Here is a 26,965-nt window from a genome sequence, read left to right as displayed (position 1 = left end):
TCACAACTGTAAATTCCTGTTACGTTTTTATAAACATCTGCTAAACGAATGAATGCTTTTGTGTAAATTCGCTAACATTTTAGAATTAGGTCCTAAATGTTAGAGACCATCGATCGCAGCAGGAACAACAGAAATAAGGCCAAGTAATATTCAAATACTGCCTGAACCTTTCAGTTTGAGATAAAAGGAAGAAAAATAAAGGACTTCATTCTCGAAGCGCAGGTGACACAATAGTCTGCATTCTCGCGTGTTGCCTAAGGAATGACTCTCAGGCTTTCCTCTAACAGCTGGGAGATGAAACCAGAAAGCACAGGGTCATGTGCCTAAAGCTGCCACAAAACACCAGCGAAACCGCCACCGTTCCCAGCTAATCGGATTCCCAGGTACAGAGCGTTGGGGACTAAAGGAGCGGCCGAGTCCTCAGCACCGTGCACCCAGCTCAGCTGCTCCCACCCCGCAAACCCGGGATGGGGAGGAGCCGAGGAATCGAAAGAGAAACCCGGCGGGAGCTGGCGGCGGGGGGCCGCGGGCCGCGGAGATGGAGCTGCGGGCGCTGCGGCCGCTCTGGCTGCTTTGCTGCTGTTTCGGCGGCGGCGGCCGCTCCGCGGACCCCCGCGCCACCTTCACGGCGACAGAGCCGCGGAGCCGCGAGCGACAGGCATCCGCCTTCCGGGTACCGAGCGCGCGCCGCCCTGTGTCTGTTTCCTGGTCTCCCTTCCCGTCCCGGGTCTGGGCTGGGGCGGCGGGGGGTGGGGGGGAGGCGGCACTGAGAGCCGCCCCTCCTGGTGGTCACCCAGCCCGCGGTTCGGTGACGGCTTTGGGCTTTCGGAGAAGTTCGCAAGCCAACTCTTCCCTCCGTTCCCCACGTGGCCGCTCTCCCTTGTCTGGGCTAACCAAGAGATTGGATGTTCCAGGGAAGATTTGTCGCTGTGGATCTATAGGATGAGCCCAGAGTAATCAATGGATATGTTCAAAGTATTCTCGATTGGAAGAAGCACCCCTTTTAGCAGTGCCCTGGACGATTCTCACGGCCTTCCAAAGCGGTTCCTTTTCAAAGTTAGGGGAACCTGAGCAAGGCGGAAGAAGCCTGTCGGGTTTTTTTCTTCCGCAGGGGGGCGCTGGTGACCCCCTGTGATCAGAAGGTTCTAAACAAAGAGCTTGCTTTTAGAGAGCTCAGAGCCCTGCCCATTTGGGATTTTCCTGAACTGGGCCTCCTTCAACTAGTGCGGGAACCTTCAAATTTTTCTTGACTTGGTGGAGATGGATTTTGAAAAAAGGGAAGCATTTCATTTCCTTTTCACATTATTTTCAAAAGTCTGCATAATAATGTTTAGTCGTTAAGCGTCTGCCTTCGGCTCAGGTCATGATCCCAGCGTCCTGGGATCGAGCCCCGCATCGGGCGCCCTGCTCAGCGGGAAGCCTGCTTCTCCCTCTCCTACTCCCCTTGCTTGTGTTCCCTCTCTCGCTGTGTCTCTCTCTGTCAAATAAATAAAGAAAGCAAGCAAGCAAGCAAGCAAGCAAGCAAGCAAGCTTAGATTTTACCCCAGCCTTAAACCTGGAATGGACCTAGTAAGCTGAGTATAAATAGGCTTTTTTCTGTAACCTAGAGATACCGATTTAGAGTCTGCCTCACACTGTTTTATATGTCTGATACCATTTAACAATTTTTTTAATCATGAAAGATATCATTTTATTATAAAAGAAAACTGATTCATTCTAAATAAAAAGTAAGTAAGACTTTAGTAATACTGCTTGTTGGAATTATATTTAGTTTTTTCCTGGTATAGTCTTGGGATTTCTCCTGGAATTCTATAGCTGTATTCTTTTCTGCTCCTCCTCTCTGCCCCAGAAAATTCCAGTGTTTAGGAAATCCCAGCCTTGCCTGATTCTGCCCACTCTTGTTTTTTGCCCACACCAAGATGTGTACTTTTGTCTCTGTGTTATTGCTCTTGAGTTACATTCTCGCTTTTAAAACCAGAAGCACTGGTACAATTGCTTGAGAACAAACTTTCTGTCCTGTATTCTACGCCTGTCCTGAGCTTGGTTGCCAATGGTGGTGACCCAAACCCTTTAGAGAGAAAATAGTCAATCTCATCTATACTGATAATATATTCATTGGCTGAATAAATAAACTCACTGCTGTCCTCAAGAAAATCATGTTGGAGGATTGGAGGCACAAGGAGGCTCTAGTAATAAATGTATTTTTAACATATAATTTATATGATTTATAAGTATATATTTTTACTTACATAGTTACTCGTATTGGTCCTGTGAAGAGACTGTACCCAGGAGACGAATGTCTACAAAATGCAGCTCTTCTCAGGAAAAATACAAGGATCCATGACAGGAGATGGAAAGTTTAAGTGGAGGAGGACAGTTGTGAAGATTTTTAGTACATTTAAAAACCTTCAGTCAAAAAAGCCTGGAAAAGTTTTCAAAGCAATTGCTTCTAGTAGGAGTTTACTTCATGAAGTGGATGCCCAGAAATGAAAGGTTTAGACTTCAAAACACATTGCTGGAAAGTGGGAGCACCTCTTGGTGTTAGAATCTAGATGTCTGGACCTGGACTAGAGGGCTGGACACAGGCAAAGATAGAAAAGGCCTTGCTTCCTTGGTACCCGTGAGCATTTGGAAGAATTCTTCTGGCCTAGCAGGATGGATTAAAGTATGTGATAACTAAAACTCAGTATAACTCTACAATGCTTTACTTCTATAAGATGATGTCAAGTTAAGAATTGGCTGAGATGCCCCACTGTTTACCCATTACGTAAATTATGTGCAGAATTTAGGAAATGTACTTGCTTCACCATGAAGTTAAAGTTTTTTAAAAAACAGGGGCACTCATGGGTGGCTCAGTTGGTTGAGCTTCCGACTCTTGGTTTCAGCTCAGATCATGATCTCAGGATTGTGGGATCCAGCTTCTCATGGGGAGTCTGCGCTCAGTGGGGAGTCTGCTGGAGATTCTTTCCCTCTCCCTCTGCCCCTACCCCACTCTCTCTCTCTCTCTCAAATGAATAAATAAATCTTTTAAACAAAAAAAAATAAAGCTTGAAAAATAAAATAGAATCATAAAACACTCTGTATTGGGCCCGAATCTATAGATGGCGTAAAAGGTAAAGAAATCCTGAGGACCAAGAGCTGTAGTCTTTGGATCTTTGTTTCTTATTTAGGGATAGCAAATAGGTCTCATGTGTTTGCAAACTGATTGACTAATAGTTGCGGCCTGAAATATGGCATTGGAAAGTATTCAGGGGATTGCGGTTGGAGACAGTTGGAGAAAGTGTCTAATTGATTAGTAATGTCTTTCGCAGTGGTCGGTTCAGAGAATGGTGAAAGGGTCTTGTCATCCCTGCCTTATGTATTTTCATAAGTTCCTAGGAATATTTCTTAAATATTAAATGCACTGGTATTTACTGATACTCATTATTTCACCACAGGATAGTTCGTATTCTTATGCCTTCGAGAAGTCACAGACCCAATAGTGGAACTAATAAAACCCGTATGTACTCACTTCAGAATAATGTTTATATGCCAATACAAATGTGACTTGTGCATAAAATTTCAGAATCTTCACCTTAAAAATTCTTGCCATAAAATGATATATGCTACATTGTTAAGATAAAATTATATATAATTGTTAAGCGTGTTGTTTGTGTATAAATAGAAAATAGTAGTTTATGTATAAATAGAAGATTTTACAATGAATGATCCTAACTAATAAGTCACAGATATTTGCCATAATCAGCCCCTTGAAATCTGGATTGTCTTCTGCAAATGAACTCTATGCAAGAATGCTTTAAACCACATTTTCTACCTAACATAGACAGGTGAATTTGATGTAAGATACTGTTGTTCAAGTGACCATTTTCAATGGTTCTAGCTTAATGCATGCATTGCCAAAATGAAAACATATCAGAAACTTGAAATCTTGGATCAGAATTTATTCATTCATTTGTCCATCTGTCCATCCATCTATCCAATATTTTGATATTTACTACGTGTAAGGAGCTGGTCTGGGTTTTCTGATTCAGTGGGGAATAAGACATGTACCAACTTCTAGGAAATTATAACCTATTAAAGGGATATTGTATATTTAAACATTGTACTATAATCCATTTTTCAGTGAACAAACAGAAAAATGTGAAGACTAATACGCTAGAAAAATAATTGCTCCAACCAATTCTCAAAAGAGTATCTTTTTAATTCAGTCTTTATGTGCATGCACAAACACAAATATAAATGACTACATATTTCTTTTTATTTTACTTTGCATGATAAATATGCACGCATATTATTTTTACACAGATGTCAGCACAACATATAAAAAATCCTTTGTGAAAAAAAAAAATCCTTTGTGTAGGTAACTTTTGTAAAGCAGTAATTTATAAAAGTGTATGTTTTTATTATTCTAGTAGAGGCCTTCTCAACAGCTGCACTGTTGACATTTTGGAACGGATAATTATTTGTTGTGGGGAGTTGTCCTGGGCCTTGCAGTATGATTAGCAGTGTCCTTGGCCTTTACCCACTAGGTGCCAGTAGTCACTATCAAAAATGTCTCCAGACAATGCCAAAAATCCTTGGGAGAGAAGAGGAGGAAGGAGGAGATTGCCTCAGCTGAGATTCACTGATGTAAGATTTACAGCTCCCGAGTCTTGAGAGAAATTCTCTGCAATGCTCCAGCACTGCATACAAACATTTTACCTTTTGGCTCATCCCTGGACTTACTGCAACTTCCAGAAACAAAAGCACCAGCAAGGAGAACATTTTAAATCCATATGTAGAATGTGTGATTTGTCCTACACCAAACCTCAGAATCTACAAGTGAGGGCTGTTAAGAGAAAAGTCTAAATAACAGCAGTGAGAATGAGTTTGGCGTGCTAAACAAAAGGCGGTCTCACAAAGCACCTTTTGCTTCTGTAGTAATTTCAGTGTACAGCTCATCCCGCCAAAGCATGGATTCATTATAAGGGAGCACACACCACACAGTAAGCACAAAATAGATCACCATCCTATGACCCGTCTGTTTTTCACACTTCTGCACCTTTCAAAACTACTAACAATAGGTCCTGTATACTCCTCAGAACTTTACTCTCTTCTTTCATAAGTGACCTTAAGGCTCAGGTCTTTCATTTTAATATTTTATATGGCTTTAGGCCCGTTGACGCTACCGTACGTATAGTCTACTATGCTATTATACCCTTATGATCTACTCCATTGCCTTATGTTAAGAATATGTGGTAGGGCGCCTGGGTGGCTCAGGTCATGATCCTGGAGTCCCAGGATCGAGTCCCGCATCGGGCTCCCGGCTCGGCGGGGGGTCTGCTTCTCCCTCTGACCCTCCCCCCTCTTGTGCTCTCTGTCTCTCATTCTCTCTCTCAAATAAATAAATAAAATCTTTAAAAAAAAAAAAAAGAATATGTGGTAATTGGTCCTTTACCTGGGATTGATTCTATGACAGAGGTTGTTAGCATGAGGAGGCACGGAAGCCCAATAGACTCACAGTTTGTGATGCTTCTGTGAAATCTGCTCTCACAGAAGGAATCGAAGTAGACCAGAAAAGTCACTTGAAAGAGTAATCATTTCCAGAAATGAAATATAGGGCTTTTTAAAATTTAAGTGATTTGAAACTCTGTTAGGTGGACTTGATCTGTGTCCTACTGTTAGAGCAAATAGGAGAACAAATACTCTTGGGTATACTGATAATATTATCTTACTGTGAAAGCTATCTGTTTCTTTCAATCAATAATTGGTCATTTCTAATTCCGTGGGAAAGATTAGCTCCACATTAATCCAAGAAAACCTGAAAGCATAATCTTTGAATGGCATTTTCTATATCCAAATGTTCTGTGTTTAAAGGGAAAAAAAGGATACAGCATGGGAGTATTTAATTTAACATTTTTCTGTTAGACGCTGTAATGTGTGTTTTCCGAACATTCTCTTATTTAATCCTTACACTCTGCTGGGTCAGAATTACCCAACTTGTCAATGAAGAAAATAAAGACCAAAGAGGTTGAGTATATAGCCAAAGATTGCACGGCAGTGTGGTTAAGACATTTGTTGCAAAACTGAGAAGAGATTAGAGAAATCTACTGTGTGTGTATATAAGTGTTTAAGAGAATTATGCTTTGTTCAGAATTCTCAGGGTAAGTACTTTTAATATTTTTAGTGGTCTTACAAAATCAAAAAGGGGGGATGAGCACTTTGGGGTTTAGAGGTTTAGAGGTCTTTGCTTTTGGCAAGAAGGCACGTTGTAAATACCAGATAGCCTTAGTGTGGGCTGTGGACAGCCATGAAATGACAAGAATCCTTGCACTGGAACGACATATAAAATTCACAAATGGGATTCCCTTAGAAGTTGGCCTCTGGTTGATATAGGTGTTTCGTAGATTCCCTCAATCACGTCCAAGAAATTTGCTCTCATGCACTGTTTGCTGAGGACTTTTATCACGAAAAGATTTTGAATTATGTCAAGGGCATTTTCTGGATCAACTGAAAATGTATGATTTTCCTTCCTTTTAAAAAAATTCCATTAATATGGTATATTATGCTGAGTGCTTTTCAAATGCTAAACCAGAGTTGCATTTTTTAATGAACCTCACTTGGTCATGATGCATTGTCCTTTTTAAATATTGTTGGATTTGGGTGCCTGGGTGGCTCAGTCATTAAGCGTCTGCCTTCGGCTCGGGTCATGATCCCGGGGTCCTGGGATCGAGTCCCACATCGGGCTCCCTGCTCGGCGGGAAGCCTGCTTCTCCCTCTCCCACTCCCCCTGCTTGTGTTCCTGCTCTCGCTATCTCTCACTTTGTCAAATAAGTAAATAAAATCTTTAAATATTGTTGGATTTAATTTGCCAATATTTTCTAAAGGATTTTGCATCTATAGCCATGAGGGCTATTGGTGCGTTGTTCTATTTTCTTGAGATGTCTTTGTCTGGTTTGTAATCAGGGTAATACTGGCCTTATAAAATAAGTTGCAGGGGTGCCTGGGTGGCTCAGGCTATTAAGCGTCTGCCTTCTGCTCAGGTCATGTCCCAGGGTTCTGGGATCGAGCCCCGCGTCAGGCTACCCGCTCAGCGAGGAGCCTGCTTCTCCCTCTCCCTCTGCCTCTCCCCGCTCATGCTCTCTCTCCCTCACTCACTGTATCTCAAATAAATTAATTAAATAAATAAATAAACAAACAAATAAAATAAGTTGCAAAGCGTTCCCTTCTCTTTTATTTTCTCAAAGAATGTGTATAAGATTGGTATTATTTCTTTTTTAATTGTGTAGAATTCACCAAACAAGATATCTGGGCTTAGAGTTTTCTATTTCTCTTACATTCAGCTTTTGCAATTGGTGATGTCCAAAGAGTTTGTCCATTTCATACATACATTCATAAAACTTACTGGCTTACCAGTTTCAAAATATTATTCTTCTAATGACTGAAGCATCGTAGTGATGGCCCTTTTCTCATTCTTGATATTGATAATTTGTGTTTTATCTTTTTTTTCATTTCTTTATCACGAGACCAATGACTGAGAGAAATGGGGAGAGGGTCAGGGAGAGCTATCCGATTGCACAGCAACTCTGACTCTGAGTGAAGGAGAGAGGGAAGAAAAATTGGAGGAAGTGCTGTAGGCTGCTGTGCAGCCAAAGGAAGGGTCAGAGAAACCATCAGGGACTCATTAATCATCAGCCAGCTTTCAGGGGAGTCCCATGTTTCCCTAAAACAGGTCAGCATCAGGGCTCAGTCATTGGCTAGATGCGGCCTGTGGGAACCGTGGCCTCTCTTGTGTAGTTGTCTTAATTCAGCATGCAGCAAACAAGCTCCCATTCTCAAGGCTAACACATGCTCTCCTATGCATTCTTAGTGCCCTACATTCTCGATGCCTTCCCTGGTTACTCTAGCCCACAAAGATGTTCAACCAATACTTATAAAATGAATGAATTTTAAATTCCTTAGCAGCTAGCAGTCTCTGGTTCATGTTTGTCACATGGAATATAGATACTTGTTTTGTATTTCTGTTCTATTTTTATATTTATACATCTCCTTTCTAAATTATATTCAGAACTCTGCTTTATCAAGATTATTTTTAAGTACCTAAAATTTACTTAACAACTGTTTATTATTTCATTAATAAACAGGCATAGTCAATAAGGAAATAGTAAGATTATGATAAGTTCCAGTAATAATTTGCTTAAAAATAAACAGGCTAAAGTTCTTAAGGGCACGAGGTATGTAAAATGTCATTTGTGTATTTACTCAACAAGAAACGTTAATTAAGCATCCATTATGTGGCAGGCATGTGCTCAGTGTGGGGAATACAGTGATGAACAAGACAGGCAGGTCTTGCCCTCATTTTACTTAGAGGTTTATGAGATAGACACACAATAAACACGTAAATGCATAAACAAATATATAAGAGCTAGACTTGGAAACTTACCAAATGGTAGTCCCCTGAAGCTTTATTTATCCTACACAGTTGGTTAGCATTAGGAAATTGAGGCATGTTGTCACAAAAGACAAGCTTAAGATAAATTATCACAAAATTCAGAGCTGAGGAATCTGTAAATAATGGTCATATTTTCCCTCCAGATAGACAAGCCAATCTATCTTCCTGGAACATTTCCAGGACTGCACAGCTCTCACAAAACCTTTTTACCTGAGATGGAGAGATTTGTAAAGCTCGAATAGAATCATGTTTATTTATTATTTACTGATTTCTTTTTTCATGTTTTGTTACATAGTGCTGGGAAATACAAAGATACAGACACGCTTTCCAAATCCATAATTTTTTAATCTAATGAGTGTCTATTGGTGACAGTTTCCACTAGTATCTAGTGTTTATTTGCAATTCATTTTATTTTTTCCACTGCATTAAACAATCACGTATTTAGTGCTTTCAACATGCTTAGTGAAGAGGAATTATAAATGGATAAGACATACCTTTCCCAGTCTCAATCATATGACCTCACTGATATGAGGAATTCTTAATCTCAGGAAACAAACTGAGGGTTGTTGGAGTGGTGGGGGGTGGGAGGGATGGGGTGGCTAGGTGATAGACATTGGGGAGGGTATGTGCTATGGTGAGCGCTGTGAATTGTGTAAGACTGTTGAATCACAAACCTGTACCTCTGAAACAAATAATACATTATATGTTAAAAGAAAAAAAAAAAAGAAGATAGCAGGAAGGGAAGAATAAAAGGGGGGAAATCGGAGGGGGCGATGAACCATGAGAGACCATGGACTCTGAGAAACAAACTGAGGGTTCTAGAGGGGAGGGGGTGGGGGGATGGGTTAGCCTGGTGATGGGTATTAAAGAGGGCACGTTCTGCATGGAGCACTGGGTGTTATACGCAAACAATGAATCATGGAACACTACATCAAAAAAAAAAAAAAAACCTGAAATCAGATGGTAGTTTTCATACAAATGTCTATAACTCTGATCTGGAGGTCTTATGCAATCTTTCGTTGTGGTCTGCAAAAAATAAATCAAGCTTTGCTTCTAATACCTGAAAAATGTGCCCAAGTCAGTTACACATACATTGCTCGGCAAAGTTAACATGGGTGATGTAAATTAATTTTTTTCTTCTTTTAGGAAAGCCTTAATAGACATCAATACTTGAATTCTGTATTCCCTCGTGAAAACTCCAGTGCCGTCTATGGAATAAATCAATTTTCTTATTTGTTTCCGGAAGAGTTTAAAGGTACAGTGTGATTGTGCTCCTAGTTGTTTGGTTTCCTGATTTTGATTAGTTTCCTTAATTTTTGAGGAACTGTTTAATTGTGAATCTAGTAAATTGAGTCATAATTAACATTTATTAAATACTGAATGTCAAGCATGCAAATTCCTGCCTACTGTCTTCTAATTGTTGCTTAAGATCTAAATGTTATCATTATAGATGTTTCCATGTGGCTGTAAGGGCCAGTGTTTCATCCCTTCTGCATTTTTTAGTGCTATTTCTATTCTAGACATCCATAGTTCTATGCGTTATGATAAAGCTAATGATGTCAATTATACTCATTTTTATCACTAACCAAGTTCTATCAGACCAGTCATTTTATGTGGCAGCTCCAGTCCTGTTGTAGGAATTCTTTAGCTTTCAGTGAGTCCATTTCAAGTTATGAAAAAGCATAAAGGAAAATCACAGGCTCTACTAGAAAGCTACTGTTTGTGTTTGAAAAATTCCTCCAAAAAAAATCCCAGGGGACCTTCCCTATAACATAATGTTGTCTGTCTTTTCATTTCCTGTTTCTATTCAGCTATTTATTTGAGAAGCAAATCTTCCAGATTGCCCAGATACCCAGCAGAGGTGCAAACATCCGTACCCAATGTGTCTTTACCATTAAGATTTGACTGGCGGGACAAGTGTGTTGTAACCCAAGTGAGGAACCAGCAGACTGTGAGTTTTAGGGTTGTTTTGTTGTTGTTCTTTTTAGAGTCATCTTAGCATGCATGGGAAGTCACCTTTGAGGTCCAGTTCAATCAAACTTGTAATGGAAGCCATCATTTCTCTGGGTAAAATCACACTCCGATTATCCAGAAATGACAATGAAGGGAGAAACTCTGGTGAAATGAGAGGCAGATGTCAAGGCTGACACTTTTTTTTTTTATATATAGATTTTATTTATTTGAGAGGGAGAGGGAGAGAGAGCGCAAGTGAGAGCACATGAGTAGAGGGAGGGAGAAGCAGGCTTCCCGCTGAGCAGGGAGCCCGATGTGGGGCTTGATCCCAGGACCCTGGGATCATGACCTGAGCCGAAGGCAGACGCTTAACCGACTGAGCCACCCAGGTGCCCCAAGGCCGACTTTTATTTTAAAGATAAACGTACCCCTCTGCACCCCCATTGACATAGGGAATGTCAGCTGACCAGGGAAAATCGACCCCCTAACCACAGGGATATAGTCTCAATTTATCTGCATTGGAAACCTCACCAGGTCATTCAGCCTCCCCATGTATAGTGTTTTAGACCAAGCAATTTCTCAGTCACTGTCTAGTTAGGATGATCCTTTCCTTCTTCTCAGATTATACGTCTGTTGTTTTTTTAAATATATCTTTTGTTATGATTTAAGTTTTACCACCAAATCATTTGCTTTACTATTGAATTCATAATGAAGAGTGAACTAGTCAGAAACAGAATCCTCCCAAAAAGTGTCAATTTTGTATTAAAGGAATACAATTTAATTAGTAATCTTGAGTTAAAGGAATATATGGGAGAAATATTTTTGAGCAGAAACTGCCTTCCTGGAGGAGCTATGGGAAGGTAAACTAATGCTAGCTAGAGGTATGGTGTCAGGAACCTGTAGTCACTTTTCTCAAAGGGTGGAGACCCTGAAATAGAGTTCCTTAGTGCCTATTTTCCTATGCCATAGGCACTGGAGATATAGACATAATAAGACCCTTAAAGCCATAAAGTTGCTCAACATGACCCCACAGAGTCAACCAATTGTTCTTCTCCTTTCTTTGCCTAACTCTATAACACATGTCCCGTGATGAAGTCAGTTCTGCCCAACTTCAGATCTTACTCTTACCTCTGCCTTTCCTATGGATCCTTCTTCCTTGTGCATGGTCCTTAATTTCATTTCCTCCATCTTCTCCCTTTTTTTTCAGGACCAACCCTTTTATTCTTTTCATTCCAGTTTGTCCAATAAAATCAAGTTAATAGATTCAGAATCAGGAAGATTGTCAGCCAATATTTGAATGAGCAATGACCAGTATGGGTTTTGATCATTATGATATATTATGTGTATCTGTGATATGCCCATACTGGCCCCTTGACAGCCTAAAAAGTAATTCATTCAGCTCCTGTGTCCATCAAATAATGAGTACAACATGGATGACGTATATCCTCACCCCACGTGACCTCATCACTGCCTCTGCCCCTTGAGGTGGAGATGGTGGATGCCATAGAGGTCGAGTGTCAGGAGAGAAACAAGAGGGATTGAAGAATGGGTGGGAGTTGGCACACTTCCTAGAAACAGAAGTCATGTTCAATGAACTGATTAGTCTTTACAAGACCATCCAGGTGTTCTCTCAATCTCTAAAATTCGCTTTTATATTGCATTTCTAGTTTACAATGGTGATTGCCAGTTTATCTTTAATAATTATATTTGGGTGCTTAAGAGAGAATTTTGGTTTTCTTTTCTTTTGTCAATTTGAAAACCTCTAGGATGGGCATTAATATTTTGTAGGCCCCCAGATCCTGCTCACTTTACTTGACTTGATAACTTGTGATATTTAGAGATGTGGGCAAACTTGGTTTGAACATTATTTGATACTAAATACAAGGCTATTTCTATTTTTAAACAGTGTGGAGGATGCTGGGCCTTCAGCGTGGTGAGTGCTGTGGAATCTGCATATGCAATAAAAGGGAAGCCTCTGGAAGACCTAAGTGTACAGCAGGTCATTGACTGTTCATATAATAATTACGGCTGCCGGGGAGGTTCCACTCTCAATGCTTTGAACTGGTTGAATAAGGTGACTAGTCTCTCAGCCTTTAAACTCTTTGTTTCCTCTTTCATTTATTTCAGAATTTAATCAGTTTACTCTCACATACCAAGGAATGTTTTTAAGTTTAGATGACCAAAGCCTGAATGAATCAAAAGGTTTAAAAATGAATGGCTTTCAGGCAAGTCAGCTATTGAAAGATCAAAGTGTGAAAAATCTTGCCTGGATTTGTTTTCAGAAAAATATGTATGTTTCTTTCTTAGCATTTCTTAATAGGTAAATGCTTTTTTTTTTTTTCATAGATACAGATCACATAATGTCCCAGAAAGATGAGAGCATGTGATTACTTATTTCCATAGGATTTTTGAATATTGCAATTATAAGGGACAATAGAAATCAGCACATTTAGTAACTCCTTACGTAGGTGAATAAATGAGACCTGAGGGGTGAGATCGTGTTGCCAAATCAGGAGCTGAGCCAGGACTGTGTCTTAAGTCTTCTGCCTCTCACCGGAGGGCTTTATGCAATACACCACCATGTCTTCTGTTTCTTAGAAGACTCTGAGGTTGTCCTGTATCCAGGACCAACTGCATGAAGCCAACCAATGAGGATGTTGCTATGTTTTGTTAAAGTTGTCAAGCTGGAATTTCCCAAACTGGAATAGCCTTTCCTTGTTCATTTGCCATATTTTGAGTTACTACATGCCAGAAACTTCTCTGTGCACGTCAGGGGCAACAGTGAATTGTGGGTCCCTTGGCTTCTATAAGCCCAGAATCAGAAAAGGAGGCTTGTCTATCGACAACTAAAAAATATGTGACATATGCTAGATGTATGGCACGAGAGACGTGGGAGGAAAGAGGGCTTGATCTGGCCATCGCTTATGCTGCATGAGTCTCAAAGACTTGCTGACAGAACCAGAAGCTCTGGAAGGAAAATGAGTTGCCCTATTGCAACCTCAGGAGAAAAGACGATAAGACTATGATCAAATGGAAGGAGGTTCTAAGGAAGGAAGATAGAGGAAAAACAAGAGTAAAAGAGAAAGATACTGAGTTTAGTTACTTAGCATGTTCATAACAAACACCTGAAGATTGAAATTAAGATCTTAATAACCTAAAGAACATCCACATGATGAGGATGTGGCCAAGTTGAACCTTATTTGGACATATTGTAGTAAGTTCTATTTGATCTCTAAAACAACTGCATTTTAAATAGAGAACACTTTGGATGATTGTTTTCTTTTAGACACAAGTAAAACTGGTGAGAGATTCAGAGTACCCATTTAAAGCACAGAATGGTCTGTGCCATTACTTTTCTGATTCGCAGTCTGGATTCTCCATCAAAGGTTATTCTGCATATGACTTCAGGTAATTGTCTTACTCTATTGTGTCTCTCTCTGTATTTCTTAATCTCTGATATGTTGACTCTTCAGAATTAATAACTGGATTGAAGGCGTCACTGCATACTTGTAATTGTCTTAAGACCTACTTTTTGCTAGAGAGACTAATGGAGAGCTATCTATGGATGTTGTTTCTTAAATATAATCTACTTATTTTGCCATTTGTGTTTATAATAGAATAAACACATGTAAATCCAGTTTAAGGTATAATTTATACTTACCACCTTCCTTTTAACTAAGTGAGTTGTCATAATTGTCATTTGTATATTTTAGTCTCACTGTTGAATTGATCCAAAATTACTTTGTATAGACTCTCCAGTTAATATCAAGCAGCCTGCTTACCAAGAAGTATTTTTTTTAACACACTTGCATTTTTTTAAGGCATCAACTATGAGAAAAGCATAAACTGAAACTTTCGTGTTAGAAGCAAGTAAGAGGATATTAATGGAGGTGGATTTTGTGGTACACACTACGGGCATGATGGGCATGCAAGGTTAGATAAGGACAGGCTGAGGAAAGGGACTTGTGTTGGAAGTTGAAGGGCAAGATGACTTCGGATAGGTTCAGGTGCAAACAGTCATTTAAAAAATGCTTTAAAAATGCATGGAAAGCTAAAAGCCAGCTAGAAAACCATTATAACCATTTGATATAGTGCAAAATAGGTGTTCAGGCATAATAGGACAACAGAAGATTCCAATAACTCCTTTTTTCATTTAAAAAAATATGAAGGGATCTTTGCACAGTCTTTTGAAACAGAGAAAGCAGAAAGCAAATTATATTCAGCTGAGGTGACAGACCACCCTAAAACATACTGATACTGAATATAAAAGAATCTCTTGATCCAGATGGTGCCAACCCATGAGATCTGAAGGAAATCAAGGGTGAAATTAGATGATTGAACAAAATGGAACCCGTCTAAATAAGCATACGTGTATCAGAGGCCTGCAGATTGTCAGCACAGCCTCTGTCTACAACAAGGGCTCTCGGGGTGACCCTAGGAACCACACACCAGAGAGCCTTGATTCCACAGATGGCAGGCCTACACAGAATCTGTAATAGAATGTGCAGAGTCACTGATGCATTCTTCCACACCTTTTTTGAGGGAAACACATTTTCAAAAATGAGGAAATGTGTCTCTATAAGCTGTCAGTTCCTTGCAAGTATGAGTGAAACATGTGAACAAGAAGGACTAGATTTTCAAAATGTCACTTAAAAAATTAAAAAAAAAAAAAAAACCCACAAAATGTCACTTAAAATCTTCAGGGAATCCCTCATCATGAGTAGCAAAATGACAAAAAAAAAATAAGGAGACACAAAAGAAGACTAGGCATGAGTCTGAATTAGACAGAGGGAGGGAGAGAGAGAGAATGTAAAAGTTACTGGCATTGGACCTGAAGCATGATTTATCTTACCCTTTGGTTAAGAAGAAAGAGGTCCCTATAAAAAAATCTCTATGTTTACACTGAACGTAAACATTCTGATAATACAATACTAATTGTGTTAGACTCCGCAAGAAGATCTTTCATTGATTTGCTCATTCATTTAAATATGTGTTGAACATTGTTTCAGGTTCTGGGGGGACTCAGCAGTGAACAAAACAGACAAAAAACCCTGACTGTATTTTAATGATAGAGACAGGCAGTAAAGAAAACAAATAAAAATATGTACAGAATGTTGGATGTAATCATTTCTACAGAGAATTAAGTAAAACAGTGGGAGGAAGAGGAAACATCAGGGGAGTATACAGTCTTAAAAAGGGTGGCAGGGTGGGGGGCTCCTTGAGAAGATGACTTTTGAACAAACACCTGGAGAAGTGAGGGAATGTAACCATGGAGACATCTGGGGAAGGACTGTTCCAAGCAGAAGAAGCCATAAGTGCAAAGGCTCTGAGACAGAAACATGTATAGCATATTTAAAGAACGATGAGGAAGCCAATGGGACTATAGTCCCAAGATGGACAAGACTAGTAGGAGATAAGGTAATAAAGGTTATCGGGTAATAACCTTGGAGTAGTGTTAGAAGAATGGTCTTAGACGTGAGACATCATAGGTTAATACCCCTCCTAGAATATAAAGCCCCACAGAATATATTGAAGGATTTTATGGATGGGATGAAAGAAAAGAGAGTCAAGGATGATGGGTCCAGACTTTTTGGCCTGAACAACTGAAAGAATGGAATGAACTCTTACCTGAGGCATGAAAGTCTGAGACAGGAACAGATTCAGGAAGGAATATCATGATCGAGCAGTGATCCCTGGAAACACTGTAGGGAAATAGGGAAATGAGACTGAACAGGGAAAGCAGGGTTTTCTTATTAAGCAACTTAGTACCGAAGATACTGATCCTACTGGGGAGCTTTTGGGACCAAGGTAAAATAGGCATTTTAGAGTTATCTCATCCAAATTGATGTTTACTACCTTCCATGTCAGTTGAGGGTGCTGCTAAGGTAGAGGTGTGGGGTGAGCTTGATTTCCTGGCTCTTTAAGAGAGAAGAGCCTCAGGCAAAGTGCTTAGGGGTTCCTTGTTGGAAGCCTGGCTGATTGCACCACCATGGTAAGGGCCAGAGGATGTGGGAAGATTTTCCACAAGCAACTGCTGTAATCAGGCCCTGGACCAGGCCCCTGACACATCTGAGGTTCCTGAGACTCAGGGAGGGTCACAGAGCTAGTAAACTAACTATAGGGCCACATTAAGCATATGGAAAAAGATTTGATAATATATCCATTATCAACAATATGTATTTTGATAGTACAGTTGGCCTTCAAATGACATGAGTTTGAACTGTACATTCCACTTATAAGTGGGGTTTTTTCCAAGAAGTACAGTGCAGTATTTTCTCTTCCTTATGATTTTCACAATAACTTTTTCCCTAAATTTTTTGTAGGAATACAGTATTAAGTACATATAACATACAAAAGATGGGTTAATGGACTGCTTATTTTATCAGTCAGTCTTTTGGTCAACAGTAGACTATTAAGTTTTGGGGAAGTCAAAAGTTACTTGCGGATTTTCGACTGTGTGGGGGTTCGGCACCGCTAACCCCCAGCTCGGTGGTCAATTGTAATTCTATATTGGGCTAATAATGGAAATAATGGAAATAAAATAAAGTATATTTTAACTTGCTAAAAGCCAACATCTTTCTGAAACACAAGAGATGACAACGCTAGTCAGTTCTGGGGCTAAATGGAATGTTTGCCCGCTGGTCTGGTCTGTGGCATGTCCTCCTATTTCATACTTTCCAATATCTTTGATATCTTTCTTTAGTCCTGCCTCAAAGCAGAGACTACTACTCAGTTGTTTCTTTGATCTTACAATGTTAATTACCCTTTGCATTCTAAAAAAATATTTTTCCTTCTTGATCTTTCTCTTTCCATCATGCTGTCCCTGTCCCTGGACCTTTGATGTCATATATTTACGGTATATCTTTTGTCATCTTACAAAGGTAGAAACACCTGTATCACTCTTTTACAGAGATAATCCTATTTGTCATATTTGGATAACAAAATATTCAAAAATTAGAATACAGTAAAATATACATTATACACGAAAACTTATGCTGGACAAAATTGGTTTATTAGGTAATTTAGAAATGAGGAAAGGAAGCTACTTCTTTTAAATGCAGAGTGTAATTTATGTTAGGCATGCTATAAAATTTATACCTGTGATTTTCTCCTAATATGTTGATTTTGCGACGTGGGTGACTTCAGTCACTTGCTGGAGTCACTGGACTCCAGTATGGCTGGAATGACTCCAGTCTATAGCTGTTGTTTGAATCCAGCTATGCAGAACTTCAAAGCCTATACCCCACCATGATGCCTTATAGGAATTTTGTAATTTTGCCTCTCTCAGGATAATCTTAATGAATACAAGTTATTATTATAGTAGGAAAATTAAAATTGACTGCTTATAGATTTCCAAAAAAGATCTTCACATTAACAGGTAATATGAATAAATGTTTAGAATGAATATGTAGTTTCTATCTCAATAAATTCTCTTATGCACTCAATTTTTTCCCCATCTGTGGACAAAATATCCCCTTGATAGAAACTGATCCCCAGCAGGTTATGATGATAGATTATTTACTCTTTGGAGCTACTCATCTACCCGTGGTTTGCTGCAGCAATAAACTACCAAATGCTAACTTAATGGCTTGAGATATCAGTAACCTGGTTTCAGTGTCCTTCACTCATAAGGTTGACCTTTAAAAGGGTAAATAATGGTTTAATCACATACTTCCAAGATCGATGATGGCCGAATGTTGTGTAACATTAGACTTTATCAGTAGGTGACCATGTGTGAGAGCAATAACTGGGTCTTTCACAGACTTTGCAATCTTTTCCTAGTTCCCCTGGCATCTTAACGTTGCTTCTGTTGTATAATGACATTTGCCACTTTTGTGTAACCTTTCCCTCTGATTTCTGCACTTGGCATTCATTCACATAAGTTTGTCAGTGTCTGATTCTCACATGATATGGCAGAGATATATCTCCATGCATTCAGTCTTCTCACTTTCCTTATTGAAAGAATCCCCCTATTATAGCTGGATACTTTGCCAGCCAGCTACAAAACTCCATTTCCTATCTTCCTTGAAGCTAAACATAGCCTCGTAACTGAGTGCTAGCCTGTGAGATCCATATAGACATATGCACAGCATGTGTGTTACTTTTGAGAAGTCTTTTCAACAGGAACATAGCACTTCTTTCTTCTTTCTGCAGTCTGAAATATGTCTTAAATGGTGAGAGCTCCAGCAGCCACCTTGGACCATTAATTGACCTTGGCAGTGGAAACCTCACATGGTAGAGAAAGAATATAGAAAGATTCTGGTTTCCTGATATCTTGGAGCCCCATAGCCGTCCTAGAATACCCAGTCTCTCAGACTTCTAGTTTCCATCTTTAAGGTCTTCTGTAGTTGCAAGCAAACCTACTCCTAACCATACATAGATTAAATAGGTTATTTTTATAAAATATCTCTACCTTAAAAACAACTCCTTAACCATATATTTCCTCTTTCGGCAGTGACCAAGAAGATGAAATGGCAAAAGCACTTCTTACCTTTGGCCCCTTGGTAGTGGTAGTAGATGCAGTGAGCTGGCAAGACTATTTGGGAGGAATAATACAGCACCATTGCTCTAGTGGAGAAGCAAATCATGCAGTTCTCATAACTGGGTTTGATAAAATAGGTAAGTGCTGATAAGACTTGATTGCTTGCTTTCCAGCTTGAACTCTGACTGACAAATGATCACCATCCATTAAAATGCTGAAATTTGGTCCTTCCATGTCTAAGTCCTCCTAAGACCTTTACAACTTTTCAGTAGACTTCCAGGTATAAATACCCTGTCATGGTCCCCCCAGTCAATTTTGAGGACAGCCTTGTTAAAATAATGATAATTCTTGGTTTAGATAATGTGCATTCTCTACCTGGAACGTTTAGAATAATTGTTGGGGGAAAAGAAGTGCTTGTTATTTTATCATACATATCTAAAAATTCTTTTTTTTTTCCTTTTCCTAATTCCCTGGAATTGTGTGTATGTTTTCATTTCATGCTACCCAATTCAAATATATATTTTTCCATTAATTGGAGTGTGACACTAAGTGCAGCTCAAGTTTACTTAGCCAGTTTATGTTAGCATCACATTACACTTTTAATCTTTTGCTCAGAGCTGCTATACTCATCAAGAATTAAATTTGAAATAAACATGCATTCACAACAAAATCCGAATTTTTCAAGGTTTGTTACCATCTTATGTTTTGTAGGAAGTACTCCATATTGGATTGTGCGGAACTCATGGGGAAGTTCATGGGGACTAGATGGCTATGCCCATGTTAAAATGGGAGGCAATATTTGTGGTGAGTCATGAATTCATGTTTAAAACTTCAGGCTAAATGTCTAGGAAGACACTTCGAAAATATTAAAATTATAAACCTGTATGCTTATAATTTAAGTCCATAGTCTGCTTCCAATGTACTCAGACCGTTTTTACAGTAATAATTTTCATTCTTTAGCCAATTGATAAAAATAAAATAGTGTTCCTTAAAGAGACACATTGCACATGTTCACATTTTGAAAGGGAAGAGGGCTTGCAGTGAAAACAAATATAATGTGCAAAATATGATTAGATAGAGTACTAATTTTACCAAAGTTAATTTCAAAAACCATGTAAATACTCAACTTAGGAGGCTGAGATTCTCCAAAAACATCTCCAAAATTTATTTATTTCATTTATTTTTTTTAAGCAGGCTCCACTCCACGCCCAACCTGGGGCTGGAACTCACGACCCTAAGATCAAGAGTTACATGCTCCACTGACTGAGCCAGCCAGACACCTCCCTCATTTATTTTTCCTAATTTGCACCACAATACCTGCTCAAGGATATCAAGAATCACTTTTTTCTTTGTATCGAAATGTATGAAAATCTGAGCATTTGGATTGTTTCTGATTTAATATGCCCCTTGTCACCTACAGACTCAAGCAAAACATACACCAGAATTGAGGGACTGAAGCGAATACCAAATATGCTTTTTTACTGTTTGTTTTTGGTTAACCACAAACCAAATTAAAAGAGCTAGTTAAGTATTTTAAATTGTATTCTAAAACCTATATGTAAACCTATATTCTAAAATTTTTGATCTAGGATATCAGCACAGTTTATGAATCAAGTTCGACCTAAACTACATTGCATCTGAAAGCAATCATTTAATTTCTCATTACAATGATTCCTAACATACATACAACTTTTTAAATGTTGTAGAACCCTCCAGAGAGTGAGACTGAGAAAAAAGAGTTATAGAAAAGTTCGAGAATTGGGATACATGGGTGGCTCAGTCAGTTAAGCGTCTTCCTTCAGCTCAGGTCATGATCTCAGGGTACTGGGATCAAGTCCTGCATTGGACTCCCTACTCAGCGAGGAATCCACCTTTCCCTCTCCTTCTGCCCCTCACCCTGCTCGTGCTCTCTCTCTCTCTCTTTGACAAATAAATAAATAAAACCTTAAAAAAAAGAGGAAAAGTTTGAGAGTTTACATTTTGATTCAATCTAGTGACCACTGGCCCATGGTTCCATAAAGTAGGATCCATGAGAGTTAATCAGTGGTCTGTTCTATCACCCCAATAAAATATTTTTCTTAAATTATTTATGAAGGAGAGTGAACATCATAGAAATCTTCTAGCCAGAGCACTAGCAAACCAATCAGGCCTCTACTTTTTAGCATCATGGGGGCTTTTCCATTGTTGGAACTTGCAGATAAATTACCTCTGCCATTCATTGAACGTCTGCTACTAAACCTAAATTATCTCTAACTGTCAAAGTGGTTGTACTTGGATCTGGGCTGAAGGGTGGCTTTTTCAAGGCTCTGGCAAGAGAGTTGCAAGAACATCATTCAGACGCTCCTTCATACTTGCCTCCATTATGACTCTCTATCCTCCCTCCACCACCTCTTCTTCAGCCCCCAGCTACTAGGGTGAGTTGAAATAATTTCTCCTCTCTACTTGTGTTCCAATGGGATCTTCCCCATGCCTGCCTGGTTAGTAATTAAGCAGGGATCCACATCCTTCCGGAAAATGAATATTTCCTGAAAGTCACATACCTGATAATGATCGCATTTCTCTTATGAACAATGGTGTAACACAGATAGCATCCCATGGCCCCAAGAGATCTTAAAGACATAGCTAATTACAATGAAATCCAGTCTTCAAATGGACTATTTGTTGCTTTCACCATGATATTGAGATCTATGATCTTGTGTGCCAAGAAAGCATAGCACATTTGTGATTTATTTAAATTTTGCTAAAGTTCAAATCAAAGAGTTTGAACTTTCAAATTGTATTTAAAACAATCCTATAAATTATTGTATTTCTCTAAGCAATGTATATGAGTGCCATAAAGATTTCAGATACATTCGGGGCACCTGGGTGGCTCAGTCATTAGGCGTCTGCCTTCGGCTCAGGTCGTGGTCCCGGGGTCCTGGGATTGAGCCCCACGTGGGGCTCCCTGATCCACAGGAAGTCTGCTTCTCCCTCTCCCACTGCTCCTGCTTGTGTTCCCTCTCTTGCTGTGTCTCTCTCTGTCAAATAAATAAATAAAATCTTTAAAAAAAAAAAGATTTCAGATACATTAATCTGTTTATATAATAAGTCTTTTAAAAAAAAGATTGTATTTATTTTATAGAGAGGGAAAGAACATGCACAAGTCAGGGAGGGGCTAAAGGGGAGGGAGAGGGACAAGCAGACCCTGCACTGAGCATAGAGCACTACACGAGGCTCGATCTTACAACCCTGAGATCATGACTTGAGCCGAAACCAAGAGTCGGTTGCTTAACTGATTGAGCCACCCAGGTGCCTCTGCAGTTTCTTGAAAAAAATATTAGTCATCTCTTCTAATATCTGTTTTTGAAGTTGCCATGTTTATATTGACAGATAGCTATAAGCATTACATTATTTTTTTGAAGCAAATAGACTAGCGCTAATAATTTCTTTTTCTCTAGGTATTGCAGATTCTGTTTCTGCTGTATTTGTGTGATATGTTGGGCAGATCAAGGGACAACGACAAAAATGAAGGTTCATAATGAGATGTAGCAAAGAACTCCATTCTCAGCGTTGTTCGGCTTTAGGCCACCAGCTCCATGGCCAGGGAGAGATCTGTGGAACAGTTTCTTAACTCTGGGATGAAGGTCACTTTAAGAATCTCTTCAAATTGAAGAGGCTTTTATCTGGTTTGATTGTTGTTTTTGTTTGCTTGTCTTTAATGATATACTTCTAGTAGGATTAAAGAGGGGATAAGAATTTCTTTTCCTCCGTAGAATATAATCACTGGCCTTAGCTTACACTTACATACAAGAATAGTCAGCCTAAAATGACATGTGCTTCTCACAATTATATTCACAGCCCTCGGAGATGGAATTTCTTAAGGATTTTGAAATTCCAATTGCTTTATCTCCACAAAAGATGCTTACTCTTCAAACAGTAGAAAGGTCATATAGAAAGAAACAAAAGGACAAAACCACTTTTTAAGAGAAATCGGTTGAAATTAAAGGACCAATATGGCAACTAGGTGGTAGGAAAAACTCCAGTAGCATTGCCTGAGAGACAAATTACTGATTGGGAATTTTCACTGTCAATAGGCTCCCAGTAGGGTCTTATTTCTTCCTTTGTTCTCCCTATATTGAGGAGCAATGCATTCTCCCACTCTCTTTCTCTTGTTCTTTACTGTGACGCTCCTAAATGTTCTGGGTGGTTTGGCTTCCCTGGCTAAAGAAGTCTCAGTTTTTACACTCCATTTCTATTTTATAACCATTTATTTAGCTCCATTTGCCCCTAAACATTTACCAAATCAGGATCTTACCTTTCTGTTCCTCCCCTCATTCCTAGGCACCAGCTCTTTCAAAGCCCAATCCTATCGATCTGGGCTATCAGCCAAACTGACTTTCCCAGGCTGTCTGTTTTCCCATTTTTCTGCTTACTTTCCCCAGACTCCCATACTAACCACGTTTTTGTGCATCCCTTTGGCTTCTACCTGTTCTGCTTCTTGATGCCAGTGTTTTCTCTTGCAAAAGTCATTATGTGTGGGTGTATAGCGGTGTGAGAACCTCAGAGCGGAAGAGCTGATCTTCTCATTAAATGTAAGTGTAATAAATACAAGTATTCAGTGGATTAATATAAGAAAAGCATATCAAATATTGCATATGTAAACATTTCTTCTCTGAAACTTATGGTTGCTTTCTAATGTAGAATATCTTAACAAAACCAAAATTTTAAATGTAACAGCAACCACTAAAGAAATTGAGGCCATCCCATTTTGCCTCTCACTTTTGACTTTTATTTATCCATCCCCTTTATCAGAAAGGGAAAAATGAAAATCAAAAGCAAAACACTGTATTTCTTTGTTTTACACCAACCAGAAGCAATCTCAAAAGAATACGTGTTGACTCAGGTTTACAAATGTTCCCGGAAGAAAAATATTGATATTCTGATTAATATTTTAATTATCCAAATATGTCAGAAGGGAACTGTGTGCTGGTCATTCTAGCTTGTATTTATCTACTGATTTCTATACAATATAAGTGCTTTTCTGATACTCTTTTTCAAATATTAAAGACTGTTTTAAATTGAAAATGATTAATACCTCTCAGCTGTTCTGAATTTTGACGACATTTATAATAAAACAACCTATGTTTGACTTTGAGTGAAGAAGACTCTTGATAAGTGCATGACCTACATTTTGTGAACAGTGTTAATGTGCTTATATTCACGTAAGCATTTTCTCAGCTCCAAATCCATATATTCAATTTTTGGTTTTCTCCATAGACACCTTAACCTCAATGTCTGCAAAATTATCCCCCATTCCCTCCTTCTAAAAAAAGAAAAAAAACAAAACAAAAAAACGTTCACACCTTCTAGAGTCTCTATTTTGATTAACAGCATCAACATTATGTAATCACCCAATCAATAAAAGTGAAGGAAATGTTATTGAATCAGGTCAACTACACCTTAGTAACCCAACACTTGATCACCTACCTTCCCTCTGTTTCTACCCTCCTTTCCTAGATACATGTTCTTCAGTTATATCTCAACTCCACTAGTCAGTAGTCACTAAACCCTATGTCCCTTAATACAGAGGTTCTCAAAGTATAGTCCCCAGACCAGAAGCCACTTGAAACCTTATGAAACCCTTTATTTTTAATTTTTTTGAGAGAGAGAGAGCACTCCCTGCTGAGTGTGGAACCTAATGCAGAGCTCGATCCCAGGACTCATGAGATCATGATCTGAGCTGAAACCAAGAGTCGGTCACTCAACCGACTGAGCCACCCAGGCACCCCGAAACACTTTATTTTTATAAGTGCTCCAGGTGATTCTGATGGATGTTATTATAATCCATTTACTATGTGTCCCCTGGATTTGCATCTCTGTAAGACAACATTATGTTATTTCCCTGCTTTAAACCATTCAGGAGTTCTCCAATGCCTAAAAGATAATACGCCAACTGTTTTAAATGACTTTTCATGAAGAAGCCCCTTTTCTATCTTCTTTGCCTCAATCTCCACTGTTCTATATGGACATATGCTATGCTCCAGCCATAGTGAGCTCCTTGAAGTTCACCCAGTGAGGCTAAAGGGAAAGCAATGAAATTTTCACATAATAATTAGGAGTCATGACAAAAATCATAAAAGATGTTCCTGGGTGTGATTTCACAAAGATCTCAAAGCGAATACTAAATTAGGCAACCTTACACAGACTTTGTGACTTATTTAAGAATTATAACTTAAAGTAGATCATCAGCACTAGAAGCAAGTTCGAATGGGGGCAAGGGTAGAAACTGACATTACAAACTGTTTTTGACTTTTACATTAAGAATTACTGATATATCCCTTGAAAAAAACTTACAACTATCTAGTTTAGTCACACCAAGAAATAAAAATACAAAGAGTTAAGTCAAATCACATAGTCTGTTAAAAAAACTAAATCTTGACAAATAGCATTTATTCTAAGATTCCAAGGCATCTTGTGACAGAGCATCTAGTAGCATATTTTTTCATTACCTCATGAGAAGAGCAAAGATTGAGACACATATTTTTTTTAAGATTTTTTTTCTTTATTTGAAAGAGAGACAGAAAGAGGCACGAGCTGGGGAAGGGGCAGAGGCAAAGGCAGAGGGAGAGGGAGAAGCAGACTCCTCACTGAGCAGAGAGCCGGACATGGGGCTCCATCCCAGGACCCTGAGATCATGACCGGAGCCAAAGTCAGATGCTTAACCGACTGAGCCACCCAGGCACCCCTTGAGATAAGTATTTTTATCCCCATCATATAGATAGTAACCTGGGGCTTAACCTGGACTCGATACCAGAATGGATAGTTAATAAATGGCAGTGCCAGAATTTGCTCCCACATTTGCTGATTTCAAAGCCATTGCCTTTAGCCACCATGTTACTTGTCTCTGTATTTTTCAGCTTGGCCACTATCAGGCACTCTGTACATGTGCACACACACACACACACACACACACACACACACACGCAAGGGCCTTATAGGTAAAAGCAATTATGTGAAATTGTTTGTCTAGAGACAAACTAGACAACATGATCCTTGTAAGACAAAAATTAATTGAGACCAAAGAATAGTTCAATTCCATCAAGAACTTGCTGCTTGCTTATAAATAGTCACCCTAGGTCAAGGTTGATATGCATTTGGATTCCTTTGTTAATATTTTGCATTCCCTTCATAAAAGAAATTTAAGTAACTATTGCCAATATCCTGGCTGATCTAGAAAAAGAAGAATAAAACTCCTGTCTGATCTAAACTCTGAATCTAATAACTTGTTATTAGAAATGAAGTAAATCACTGTTTAGTGTGTTTTCTCCTCCTCTCTTTTGGAAACAACATTCTTCAATTGAGGGAACTATCACTCTTTCCAACTTCAATCCTGCATTGACTGCCTCCCAGAGCAGGGAAGAGCACCTTTGACTTTCTGGTCCAGAGCTGCTGGAAGCTGGGACCTCGCCTGAGCAAGGAGCTGGCCTACAGCAGGGAAGAATAAAGCCAACACCTACAGGAAAGAAGAGATGAGACACAAAGGATCCTCAAAGTCTTCCAGGAATATAATATTCCATGCACTGGATCCATCCCCAGGCTCCTCTCAATTGTTTGAGCTAGTGGAATTGTCCAGCAAGTCCCTTCTAGGCAAACTTCAGGTAGATTTCTGTCATTGGTCATCAAGAGTCCCAATAAAGACGAGCAATGTTTCCAAAACAATATATGGAAAATAGACTAATTCTTATTATTTCTTAAATTTTTTGATTGTGTAAGTCTTTGTACAGAATGACACATTTTATTGCGTAAAATATTTGAAGTAGCTGAAGTTTACAAGCTCATTAAAGTAGGAAACAAGATAATGATTGTGTTAAATGGTTATATTAAGGTAAGTATCAGGGGACACTGAGTTTTTAATAAGAAAATCTTCTATGTACAATGTTACAATTCAATTGATTGCCTATCTTAATGTTTAGTCTTCTATTATCACAAAAATGAGTCAATAAAATTATTTACAGGATTGAGTCAGAGCACCACAGTGCTTATCTATGTATATACATATATTACAGTAGGACTCTTTGTGTATCATGAAAATTCGTAGAAAAATTTAAAAAATGCAGGTT

General features: G+C 39.0%; 1 protein-coding gene across 2 annotated transcripts; it reads left to right on the top strand.

Moving 5' to 3' along the window:
- The first annotated feature begins 500 nt into the window (after positions 1 to 500).
- Positions 501 to 26,675, top strand: CTSO (cathepsin O). Of its 2 annotated transcripts, none has more exons than XM_032413061.1 (8): positions 501 to 673; positions 9,578 to 9,686; positions 10,243 to 10,382; positions 12,291 to 12,458; positions 13,671 to 13,792; positions 18,840 to 19,003; positions 19,578 to 19,670; positions 26,208 to 26,675. In XM_032413061.1, exons 1-8 carry the CDS (start codon positions 539 to 541, stop codon positions 26,315 to 26,317), a joined length of 1,041 nt encoding a protein of 346 aa, XP_032268952.1. In that variant the 5' UTR covers positions 501 to 538; the 3' UTR covers positions 26,318 to 26,675. The 2 variants fall into 2 exon arrangements, with proteins under 2 accessions (XP_032268952.1, XP_032268953.1); XM_032413062.1 differs by lacking the exon at positions 26,208 to 26,675 and adding an exon at positions 22,304 to 24,548.
- The last annotated feature ends 290 nt before the right edge of the window (positions 26,676 to 26,965 follow it).

Source organism: Phoca vitulina, unplaced genomic scaffold, assembly GCF_004348235.1.
Source record: "Phoca vitulina isolate PV1807 unplaced genomic scaffold, GSC_HSeal_1.0 scaffold14, whole genome shotgun sequence".
Classification (NCBI taxonomy): Eukaryota; Metazoa; Chordata; class Mammalia; order Carnivora; family Phocidae; genus Phoca; species Phoca vitulina.
The sequence above is the reverse complement of the archived record's forward strand: the minus strand, read 5'-3'. Positions and strand labels throughout refer to the sequence as shown.

Coding starts and splice junctions, on each gene's coding strand:
- CTSO (XM_032413061.1), top strand. CDS start 539: ATGGAGCTGCGGGCGCTGCGGCCGCTCTGGCTGCTTTGCTGCTGTTTC. Junction 10,383..12,290: donor AAGTGAGGAACCAGCAGACT/GTGAGTTTTAGG, acceptor ATTTTTAAACAG/TGTGGAGGATGCTGGGCCTT. Junction 19,671..26,207: donor AATGGGAGGCAATATTTGTG/GTGAGTCATGAA, acceptor TCTTCAATTGAG/GGAACTATCACTCTTTCCAA.